This window comes from Lontra canadensis, unplaced genomic scaffold, assembly GCF_010015895.1.
Source record: "Lontra canadensis isolate GAN:19392208 unplaced genomic scaffold, GSC_riverotter_1.0 scaffold51, whole genome shotgun sequence".
Taxonomy (NCBI): Eukaryota; Metazoa; Chordata; class Mammalia; order Carnivora; family Mustelidae; genus Lontra; species Lontra canadensis.
The window spans coordinates 7,006,284-7,017,236 of NW_022631045.1; the positions used below are offsets into that span (position 1 = coordinate 7,006,284).

The following is a 10,953-nucleotide window of genomic DNA, read 5'->3' on the forward strand; positions in this document are numbered from 1 at the left end:
TCCCCTCGGCGGCCCACCCGCCTTCGGGCTGCCTTGCTCCCCTCACCCGCCCAGCAGCTTTCCAGCAGTCCTACTTACCTCTCCAATCCGCCCCCCTCACCTGGCCCGCCCTCCCGCCGGCATGCTCCATTCGCCAGCCTGCCCTCCTGTCAGCCGCCCCGCCCCTCACGGGCCGACCCACCGCCCGCCCCCCTCACTGGCCCGCCAGCCAGCCAGCCCCTCGCCCCTCTTAATGGTCTACCTTCCTGCCGACCCCCTCTCCTCGCCCGCCTGCCAGCCTGGCAGCACGTCCCCCTCCCCTAACCCGCCCGCCTTGCCGCCGCCCTGCTCCCGGCACCAGCCTGCTTGCCTGCCAGCGGCCCTGTCCCCTCGCCGGTCCGCCCACAGCCCGCCCCCCTCATGGGCCCGCCCCCCTGCCAGGGACCCGCCCACGTGCCGGCAGTCAGGCTCCCCTCACCCGCCCCGCAGCCTCGTAGCCGCCGGGCTCTCTTGAGGGGCTTGTAAACCTGCCAGCCGCCCGGCTCCCTTCACCCGCGCGCCAGCCTCTCAGCCGTCCCGCTGCCCTAAGGGGCCCGCAAGCCTGCTAGGACCCCGCTCCCTTCACCTGCACGCCCGACGTCCCTCCCCAGTCAAGGGCCCGCCCGCCGCCACGCAACGGTCACGGCCTGCCTCCCGCCCAGTTTCCCTCACGGCCCGCGGCCCCAGCCCCGGCAGCTGACCCGGCTGGCTCCGGCTAGAGGGCTCTGGTTCCTGTTTCTCTTGCCTCAACCGTGCGGCGTAGGACGGTCTCGACGGGCTGCGCTGACCCGGAACTGCTGAGGCGGCCGCGGGGGCCGGCGCTGGGCTCCTCTCTGGCTTTCCCCTGGCGCCTCTCTGTACCCAGCCCTCTTCTCCGCTCGTGCCTCCCTGCAGGTCGCCGGCCTGGCTCAGCGCGGTCCTCTGCAGCCGCTGGGGCCCAGCCGTCGTGCCCACGTCTGGCGGGGCGCCCGTGGTGGGTCGGCGGTGAGGTGGGTGAGGTGGCCCAGGCGCTGCAGCGGCGGGGTCGCGGGTCGGGCTTAGAACTCCAGGTGCCACGGTCGTGGCTTCCGGGTTCCGTCCAGGCTCCGGGTGGGGGGTGGCGGCGCCCGGGCGTCTCGGAGCTCGCAGAAGCCGGAGGGTGCAAGCCTAGGCGGAGCGCCCACAGGCGGGACGGGGAAATCTGCCTGCGCTGGGCATCGGTGGGGTCAGAAAGTCTCAAGGGGGCGGGGAGGAGGCGGTGGAGGCGCCCGGGCTGGTGGAGACCCAGCACGGGATCGGGAGGGGGACAGATGCTTTTGGTGGCATTTCCCAAGGCAGAAGGGAGGATGGTTGTCACTCCCCTCGCTTCTCTCAGTGTTTTTCAAACCTGGCGAGATGAACTTCCGTGGGAGCCCAGTACCGTCCGGAGTGGAGGTTGGGAGTGGCTGCAGGAGAAAAGCGCCCTGGGCCGCGGGGGTCACCACCCAAGGTGACTCCTGAAGAGAAACCGACTTCCTGGGCTGGGAGGGGAGATCTGCGCGGGGCGGGGGCCAGGTACGGAGTAAGGAAGCAGGTGGGCAGTACGTCTGTTCCAAATCGCTCACCTGGAGTGCTGTGTAAATCCTAGAATCGTTTCAGCTTTTATTCCCTTAAAAACGTAAATTTTAGATGCTGCTCCATTAACCTATTGAAGGCCCCGATATTTCATATGAAGGGGTGTGAACTAACATGTCAGTCATGTCAGGATTAATGATACACATATACCATAATTTGACACCCTGTAATTAAAAAGCAGGACTTTGTCTAAGTTAAGTAATTCCCTACTTAAAATTTGCTGTATGAAAAAACATCACACACACACACATACACACAGGAACTGTTGCTTTACTGGAAAGATGTACAAATCACTTTGACAAAACGAATTGAAAGATGGTTCCACGTTCATGGTTCTCTTAGGACAAATAATGGACTAGCTTTTCTTGGCGTCATCTAGATCTACTATTTTTTTATGTTCTTAGATCGGTAAAACTTTTTTTTTTTAAACGTAGGTACACATTTGTAACTATGAGAAGATTGATATAATTTTGCATTCTTAGGCTAATTTTTCTTTGTAGGTGATTTCTTAGGAGGCACAGAAATCTTTGAAGGGCCTTGTACCCTCCTGAAGGATGGCAGAAGCAGTGTTGGTTGATTTCTTTGGTTTGAAATTTAACTCTCAGAAAAACAGTCATCAGGCATTACTGAAGACATTGAATGCTGTCAGATACCACCATGCTGCCAAGGCCAAGTTTCTTTGTATAATATGTTGCAGTAACATCAGCTGTGAAAGGGATGGTGCGCATAATCACTGTGAATTAGAAGCAAGCAATGGATTATCAACTCTCTTGAGAGGATTTGAGACTGTTAGCAATCCTAGTATGGCTGCCTCTTTGTATACTATTAAGCAAAAAATTGATGAAAAAAATTTGACCAGCATTAAAGTAATTGTACCCATGCACCGGAAGACATTACTGAAGACTTTTATTGATCAGCTCTTCACCGATGTTTACAGTTTTGAGTTTGAAGACTTACAGGTGACTTCGAGGGGAGATCCTTTGAAACAATCCACTGAAATAAACATGATCACAGCTGAAGAAGTAGAAGCAATCCAGAATGAAATTCAAACATATTTGAGAAGCCTGCCAGCACTGAGAGGAGAGTTAACCATTATCACATCTCCTTTAATCTCAGGTATGTTAAACACTGTGTTGTTTCTGTTGTATACATGAAAAACTAGTCTTTCTTTAGAGGTTGTTCACCTTTTCCCCCCTCCTTTCTTTCATAGACAAAGGTTTATTATCTCACTGAACTCAGCTGCAACATGGGAGTGTGAGGGATGTCAAGAGATACCAAGGGATAGTCCCTTCAATGCCACCCTTAACAAATTTGCTTTATGCAAATTCAGTTTTAAGACAAATTCCCCAACCTTCCTTTAAAATGAGATTTATGACCCTAAGCATCTCCTATTTAGAAATTCTGTTACTTTAACTCATTGGCAACTTCACAGAAGAATGAAATTTTATTTTATTTATTTTTTTAAAATATTTTATTCATTTATTTGACAGAGATCACAAGTAGGCAGAGAAGCAGGCAGAGAGGCGGGGGGTAGGGGGAGGACGCAGGCTCCCTGCTGAGCAGAGAGCCCGATGCAGGGCTCGATCCCAGGACCCTGGGATGATGACCTGAGCCAAAGGCAGAGGCTTTAACCCACTGAGCCACCCAGGTGCCCTCAAGAATGAAACTTTAAAATGTGAGTCTTACTTCTTGGTTAAATTATATTTACTGTGGGCTATATGCTGTTAGGAATAACAAAGACAAATGGGACAGAAGATACTCTTTGAAGAGCAATAATCCCATGGGGAAGGTAAAGCAAACATAAAGCCATATATAACAGAACACATGAGGTACACAGTGCTGTAGAAATTGGAAGCTAGAAAAACATGCAGCTTGAGGTGATCAGGGAGAGTCTTGCTGAGACACTGGGTTTGTAACCTTTTATAGGCTTTTGTATAGCATATTTTTACTCTTCGTTACTTCTATTCAACAGATATTTTCTTACACGGATTTACTACAAGAACAGGTGGAATATCCTACATCCCAACTCTTAGCTCATTCAATCTCTTCAGTAGTTCCAAAAGGAGAGATCCCAAGGTCGTTGTTCAAGAAAATCTGCGTCGGTTGGGGAATGCTGTAGGATTTAATGTGGAGAAATTTTACCGAATAAAGGTAAAATTTTGTTTCATGTTTTAGACGATCTAAAATATATTCTTGACTGCGCTAATGACTACATGGATTTTAAACAAGCTATTTAACTTTTGCATCTGGTGTTTTATCTAAAATTTTAGGATAATGATATGGTTGTTTTTCTTGGAACTATACACTATAATCTAAAAATCAGTTCATCATAGATATATTTCACAGGAAGCTTCTTGTATCTAAAAGTACAGTTAATTCTTATAGTACCACTGCCTTTTTTGATTTAGAAAGAAGATTCCAGAATGGTGGGAGAGAAAGGCCATTATTTTCTAAATTAACATTAGGAGGAACTAGGATCACTATTGATACCTTGTTTGTTACAGAATTCTAGCTTTATTTGGGTCAGGAAAAGTAAGAATATCTTTAATTTGGTAATTAATTTAACTTCTTTCCATAAATAGTACTTTATGGAAACTGCTGCAAGGAGAGATTTACCCATCTCTAGTAGGAGATGTTTGTGATGGACTGTATTAAATTGTTAAGTGTTAAAGTCTGTTTTCCTTTGAATAAAATGTATAGAGATTATAATACCAAAAGTTAAATGACAAGTAAATTTGGTATTTTACTATTGAAGTGATGTTTTTAATGCTTGCTAGTAATATTAAACTGGTTATATAATTTTGTACAAAATGAGTATTTTCAGAAAAAGCTTATGGATCAGAAATTCTACTTTCAAAATATTTTTATCACACATCTTTGGTATTAGACTGATCATGCCAATGATGTCTGGATTATGGGAAGGAAGGAACCTGAATCTTATGATGGAATCACCACAAATCAGAGGGGAGTCACAATAGCAGCTCTTGGTGCTGACTGTATACCAGTTGTTTTTGCTGATCCTGTCAGAAAAGCATGTGGTGTTGCTCACTCTGGTAAGTGTACTTAATTAAGCATTTAGGATTTTACCAGTTTTGTAGTATAGGAAAAGTGATAATTTCTTTCTAGTGGGCATGACAGTTAATTACTTTACAGGTATTAAATATAAAATAGGAGTAGAGCCAGCATACTTTTACTATAGGAACACATAAAAGCAGTACCTAAGTCAAATTACATGAATCAGAGTAGAATTCCCAAAGGAAGCAGTACCCAGGCTGATTCTGGAGGAATTTGCAGGACTTGACTAGGTGCCAGGGTTTCTCAGCAGGGTTGCTATTAACATTTTGGGCAAGATAATCTTATATTGTAGTTTGCTTGGCTTTCAAAATTCCTAATGCCAGTAGCACCCCAGATGTAATAACAACAACAACAGCAAAAAGCACCTCCATGCTTTTCAGAACACTCCAGAGGAAGTGGTACTGGCTCTTGTTGAGAACCTTTAAAGTCTAGGCAATGGGGACCGAGAAGATAAGGTATGTTGGAGAAAGGTATTCATGAGGATGAAGGTGCAGCAGCATATATGTAAAGGTATGGAGGTAAGAAGCAAGATATGTTTGGAAAACTGCATTTAGTTTAATATGTTATAGTCTAGTGCCTTTAAATATTATCTAAAGTTAAGAACAAATGATTTTCGTTGTTGTGTTAAGATTATGGAATTTTGTTTTCTGAAGGTATTTAAAGTGCTATTTAGATTATCCTGTGGCCACGACTTTGTGAAATGAGGGATGATCTTTGTTTCTGCTTGTAAATCTGACTATTGTGCTTTTTAGACAAAAAAATAAGAAGGTGGCATATTTTTCTTCTGATCTAGCTAAAGTTATGGGATTGGATGACTAGAAGTCACATTTTTGATTTGACATTGTCAAAAAGTTATTTGAGTCTTCGATTTTGGATATAAAAAGAGAATCTTATTTGTTACTTCTTAGGTTTTGAAACATTATTTTTAAATATCAAAGATTAAAGCTGTGAAAATGAGTGCTTGCTTCGGCAGCACATATACTAAAGCTGTCAAAATGAAGCACTCTTAAATAAAGTTATAAGTCTGGCATTTTCTGATTTCAAAACTTGTTATAAAAATATATAAAGAAAGAACCCAGAAATAAACCCTTGCACATATGATCAAAAGATTTTTAACAAGGTACCTGGACTATACAGTGGGGAAAGGACAGTCTCTTCAACAAATAGGACTGAGAAAAGTGGATATTTACATTCAAAAGAATGATGTTAGATCTTTATCTTACATCATATATAAAAATTAACTCAAAACAGGTTAAAGACCTAAATGTAAGAGCTAAATCTATAAAACTTATTAAAGAAAATGTAAATCCTCAGAAACTTGGTTTAGGCAATGGTTTCATAGATGTGAAACCAAAAGCACAAGAAACAAGAGTAAAGACAGATAAATTGAAATTCATCAAAACTAATAAACTGCATCAAAGGACACAGACAACAAAGTTAAAAGGCAGCCCATGGAATGGGAGATAATATTTGCAATTTGTATATCTGATAAGGGGTTAATGTCCAGAATATATAAAGAATCTAGAACTCAACAAAAAAAATCAATAACCCAGTTAAAAATGGGCAAAGGGCTTGAAGAGACATTTTTCCAAACATGATAAACAAATGGCCAACAAGCAAGTGATGAAAAGATGCTTAATGTCACTAATAATTAGGGAAATGCACATCACAACTATAATGAGATATCACCTAACACCCATTAGGATAGCTAATATTAAAAAAAGAAATAAAAAGAAATAGCAAATGGTGAAGATGTGGAGGAATTAGAACTCTGATGCACCAATTGGTGGGAATGTAAAATGGTGCAGCTGCTATAAAAAATAGTATGGTGGTTCCTCAAAAATTTTAAAATAGAATTACCATATGATCCAGCAGTTCTACTTCTGGGTATATATCCAAAAGAACTAAAGCATACCTGTGCTTATAGCAGAATTATCCATAATAGCAAAGACGTGGAAGCAATACAAGTTTCCATAGATGGATGAATAGATAGGCAAAATGTGATAAATGCATACAGTGGAATATTATTTAGCATTAGAAAGGAAGGAAATCCTTACACCTGAATGAGGACCTTGAGGACATTATGTTAAATGTAGGAAGTCAGTCACAAGAGGCACTGTAAGATTCCACTTATATGAGGTATCTAAAGTAGTCAAATTCATAGACACAGTGGAATGGTGGGTACCATGGGCTGGGGCAAAGTGGTGACGGGGAATTGTTATTTAATGGGCATTGAGTTTCAGTTTTGCAAGATGAAAAAGTTCTAGAACTTGGTTGCACAAAAATGTGAATATATTTAACACTACTTAAGTATACACTTAAAAGGAGTTAAAATGGTAAATTTAATGATATGTATATTTCCTCCCCCCAAGTTTAAAAAAAGTGTCTAAAAAAAGTGAAGGAGAGAGAGAAGACTTATAAGGTATAATCCCACTGGAAACTGAAAGTATAGAATATTTTTAAAGGAAGTGGAAGGGACCTCCCATTACATATCTCTCCCATGTCAGGTGGTTTGTATAGTGTACCTCATTTAATAAATTTTTTTTTTAAATCTTTTTTTTTTTTTAAGATTTTATTTATTTTTTGACAGAAAGAGATCACAAGTAGGCAGAGAGGCAGGCAGAGAGAGAGAGGGAAGCAGGCTCCCCGCTGAGCAGAGAGCCCGATGCGGGACTCCATCCCAGGACCCTGAGATCATGACCTGAGCCGAAGGCAGCGGCTTAACCACTGAGCCACACAGGCACCCATGTACCTCATTTAAAAACCAGTGTTTTAGGGGTGTCTGGGTGGCTCAGTCAGTTAAATGTCTGCCTTAGGCTCAGATCATGATCCCAAGGTTCTGCTTCTCCCTCTCCTCTCCACTCTGCTCTCTCTTGCTCTCTCTCTCTCAAATGAATAAATAAATAAAATCTTTAAAAAAAATAAGAAAAATAAAAACCGGTGTTTTTGTTAATTGGTTATTTAGCTTAATTAATTGATCTTGTGATTCATTGCTATTTCTGGACTTTGAAAAATACGTAGACTAACTCTGCTCATTTTTAAGTTAGAGATAAATTAAGGTGAAATGCTATGTTTTAACTTCCCTTGTCTCTTTTTCTTCCTATTTACCAGGTTGGAGGGGTACTTTGCTAGGTGTTGCTATGGCTACAGTGAATGCTATGATCACAGAATATGGGTGTAATTTGGAAGACATTATTGTTGTACTGGGACCTTCAGTAGGACCTTGCTGTTTTACTCTGCCAAGGGAATCTGCAAAGGAATTTCATAATCTTGATCCTGAATGTGTACGGTTATTTGATTCACCAAATCCCTATGTTGACATTCGTAAAGCCACCAGGTATGTTTGATTTCATTCCAAAACTGCAAGTTTGGTTATTGCTTATTGTTTCTAAAGTGAAAATCATTTTAGACAACAATTAGTAACTCCAAGAAAAATTGAGGTGGCAGATAACTAGCTGACATACATATTTTATACAAAACATATTTTGATTATGAAATCTATTCTCATTTAAGTTTGACTAACAGAAATTTTTCTGTTATCTCTTATTGACTTAAAAGTGCAGGAAGCTATTATTCGATTTATAGTTTTGAGAGATGTACTTAAACTTCGTATAGAAAGTTGACATGTGCTTCATAGTCTTTCCTCAGCTGAAATCTATAATGTAATAAACTATCAGGAAGATGATATTTTAAAATTATTTTTATTCTCTAGCTAGAGGAATATATTTCTTAGCAAGAATGTTAGATAATATAAGCACATAGTCACTCTCAAGCTTTCTATGGTCCCTTTCAATTTTGAATTACAAAGTTTTGCTATTAGCAGCCATTATTTGTTATTTCTAAAAAAGAACATTGTCTGATTTTAATTGCGTTTCTATTCTAGTCAACAAAACGTTGCCCAGATTCTGCCTCACTTAGCATATAGAAAAGATTGAAATTGATTGTTAAATGTGACTTGTGGAATTAATATCACTAATTAATATTCATATTTCATATTGTAAAGTATTTACGGAGAAGCAATTTCTCTGTGAAAATCTGTTAATAGGAGGACAAGAGGTGGGAGGGCCAAATGACTAAAAAGCATCTCTGTCTGAATCAGATGAATCTTGTCTGCAAATATCCTTGTAACTTTAGATGTTTCTTCTAAATAAGTACTTGATTTTGATTATAAAATTCTGGACCCAGGTCATGTCTGCAGGACAATATAGAAAGTTTTACAGTTTGTATGTAAACTTAAGTGATTAATGGTGATAAAATCTTCCAAATTCCTGACTTGTTCATGTTTTGTATCTGAAAACCAATTTTCATTGTTCCAAGCAAATCTTTCCCAGAATTCTTTTACACCAATATTCATATGTATGTATTTTTTACTGCTTTGGCTAGGTAAAATAAACTCTTGGTATCTTTGAAAAATCTTTATCCTAAGGATTCTTCTAGAACGGGGCGGAATTCTACCACAGAATATTCAAGACCTGAACCAAGATCTTGACCTCTGTACGTCCTGCCATCCTGACAAGTTTTTCTCCCATGTCCGAGATGGCCTTAATTTTGGTACACAGATTGGCTTCATATCAATTAAAGAATGAGGTACAGCGGGTTCTTCCTCTCCCTTTACCTCTTTTCTTTCTCCTCTTTTCAGCTTTCCCTCCCCTCATTTAAAAAAATAATTAATTATATTTAACTTTGTCCCTTTATTCTTGTAGGAAGAATTAATTTTCTATTTTTAGTGAGGCAGTAGAGGTAGAAGAGTTAATTTTTAGAGACATGCTCTAATATAAAGAATAGCCACTCCTTTTCCTACTTAAGTAAACAGGCCAGCATATAAATATACAAATAAAATAATTTATTTAAAAAATCCTGTGTGTATACCATTTATCTCCTATGTACTTGACATCAGTATATTTCCTATCATAGCATCTTTAAAACTTTATTTTTTATTCTTTTGATTTTTGAGAAGAAATCTTTGCATAAAGATTCTAAATTCTAGAATAATAAAAAGTCCTCACATATCCAAACTGGTGTGGTTTTCAACTAGATTTGCAACTGATTATCTGTAGCAGGGGTTGGCCAATTTTCTTTAAAGTTTAGATAGCAAATATTTTTAGGCTTTGTGGTACATACAGTCTCCGTCTCAACTACTTAGCTTTGCCATTGTAGAGCAAAAGCAGACAGTAACAACACAAAATGAGTATGACTGTATTTCAGTAAAACTTTATTTTTAAAAAACAGATGTGGGGCCAGGCAGGTTGGCCTACAGGCAGGCTATAATTTGCTGATACATGATCTATAGTCATAGAGTAAGACTGAGTATAATTTCATTAAATTAGTATTTATTTCAGATTTTTTTTAGAGTTATACAAAAATATTTCATGACAGTGAGTTAGTGCTGACCCTTTAGCATATATCTACTTTTCTTTAACTTTACTCTTAACTGAATTAATGTTATTTTTAAGCTTCACGATATCTTTAACTCTTTAATATACAAAAGACTTTAGCAGGCCTAATGATCCTTACCTTGATATTGTAATAGCACTAGTAAGGGTCTTACATTTGTTTTCTGTGTATTTTTACAGATACTTGACTGGATTTTTATGCAACTGTTTCCTGCTTCCTTCTAAACTGACTACAAGAGAGAAATTTAGCTGTTTGATTTACTTAAAACCGAGAGGATTACAATGGATAATTCATCTTTAGGTATATTTTCAGTATTAATCCAAAGCCAAATGAGTTTCATTTGATTCTAGCAAAATCTAGTTGAAGATTATTCTTTAGGTTTGTTCTGTTTGTTATATAAATCAGTAATGGGACTGTTCAGTTCAGTATTTACTGGGTATACCCTATTTGTCAGGCATTGTGTGAAGAATATCTGAATCAAAGTGAGTTAGACCTTTTCGCCTTTAGTCTAATGCAGTGAAGGAGATAAACACTTATAATACTTAAATTTAATTTTGATAGCAGCAGAAGAGTACAGAAGAAGGAAGGTTATGGAAAGTGCCATAGAGAAGATGATGTATCACATGGGTCCAAAAGATGTACAGGCTTTTTACAAATGAAGAACAGCCATAACAGGTAGAGGGAATACCATGAACTAGGGCTATGAAATTGAAAGTGTAAACCATGTTCTAGAGAGAGAAGGGTGTAGGCAGAAGTTACTAGAAAAACAGGTTGGAAAGAGATTAGTCTCAAATGCCATGTCAAAGAGTGTAGGGTTGATTTTCCAGGTAAAGAATAAACACAAAAAACAGGGCAGTGTTTTTATTTCCTTAG

The 10,953-nt window shown here is 39.9% G+C and overlaps 2 protein-coding genes across 5 annotated transcripts in view; one reads left to right on the forward strand and one right to left on the reverse strand.

Annotated features, from left to right (window-relative positions):
- CCDC122 (coiled-coil domain containing 122) overlaps window positions 1-1,433 on the reverse strand; it is a 36,797-nt gene extending 35,364 nt beyond the window's left edge. Inside the window, 1 exon segment of the mRNA XM_032873968.1 lies at window positions 720-1,433. Within this exon segment, the coding sequence (XP_032729859.1) occupies window positions 720-1,215 (496 nt within the window). The 5' untranslated portion in view covers window positions 1,216-1,433.
- On the forward strand, window positions 902-10,628 carry LACC1 (laccase domain containing 1). Of its 4 annotated transcripts, none has more exons than XM_032873969.1 (7): window positions 902-1,007; window positions 2,112-2,727; window positions 3,581-3,762; window positions 4,499-4,664; window positions 7,798-8,023; window positions 9,113-9,273; window positions 10,260-10,628. In XM_032873969.1, the coding sequence occupies exons 2-6, from the start codon at window positions 2,166-2,168 to the stop codon at window positions 9,270-9,272; spliced, it is 1,296 nt and encodes a 431-aa protein (XP_032729860.1). In that variant the 5' UTR covers window positions 902-1,007; window positions 2,112-2,165; the 3' UTR covers window position 9,273; window positions 10,260-10,628. The 4 variants fall into 4 exon arrangements, with proteins under 4 accessions (XP_032729860.1, XP_032729863.1, XP_032729862.1 ...); XM_032873972.1 differs by having other exon boundaries at window positions 3,584-3,762; XM_032873971.1 differs by having other exon boundaries at window positions 975-991.
- The last annotated feature ends 325 nt before the right edge of the window (window positions 10,629-10,953 follow it).

Excerpts from the sequence above, each read along its gene's own strand:
- LACC1 (XM_032873969.1), top strand. The coding sequence starts at position 2,166 with ATGGCAGAAGCAGTGTTGGTTGATTTCTTTGGTTTGAAATTTAACTCT. Across the intron at positions 2,728-3,580 it reads CACATCTCCTTTAATCTCAG|CAGATATTTTCTTACACGGA; the intron begins GTATGTTAAACA and ends ACTTCTATTCAA. Across the intron at positions 4,665-7,797 it reads ATGTGGTGTTGCTCACTCTG|GTTGGAGGGGTACTTTGCTA; the intron begins GTAAGTGTACTT and ends CCTATTTACCAG.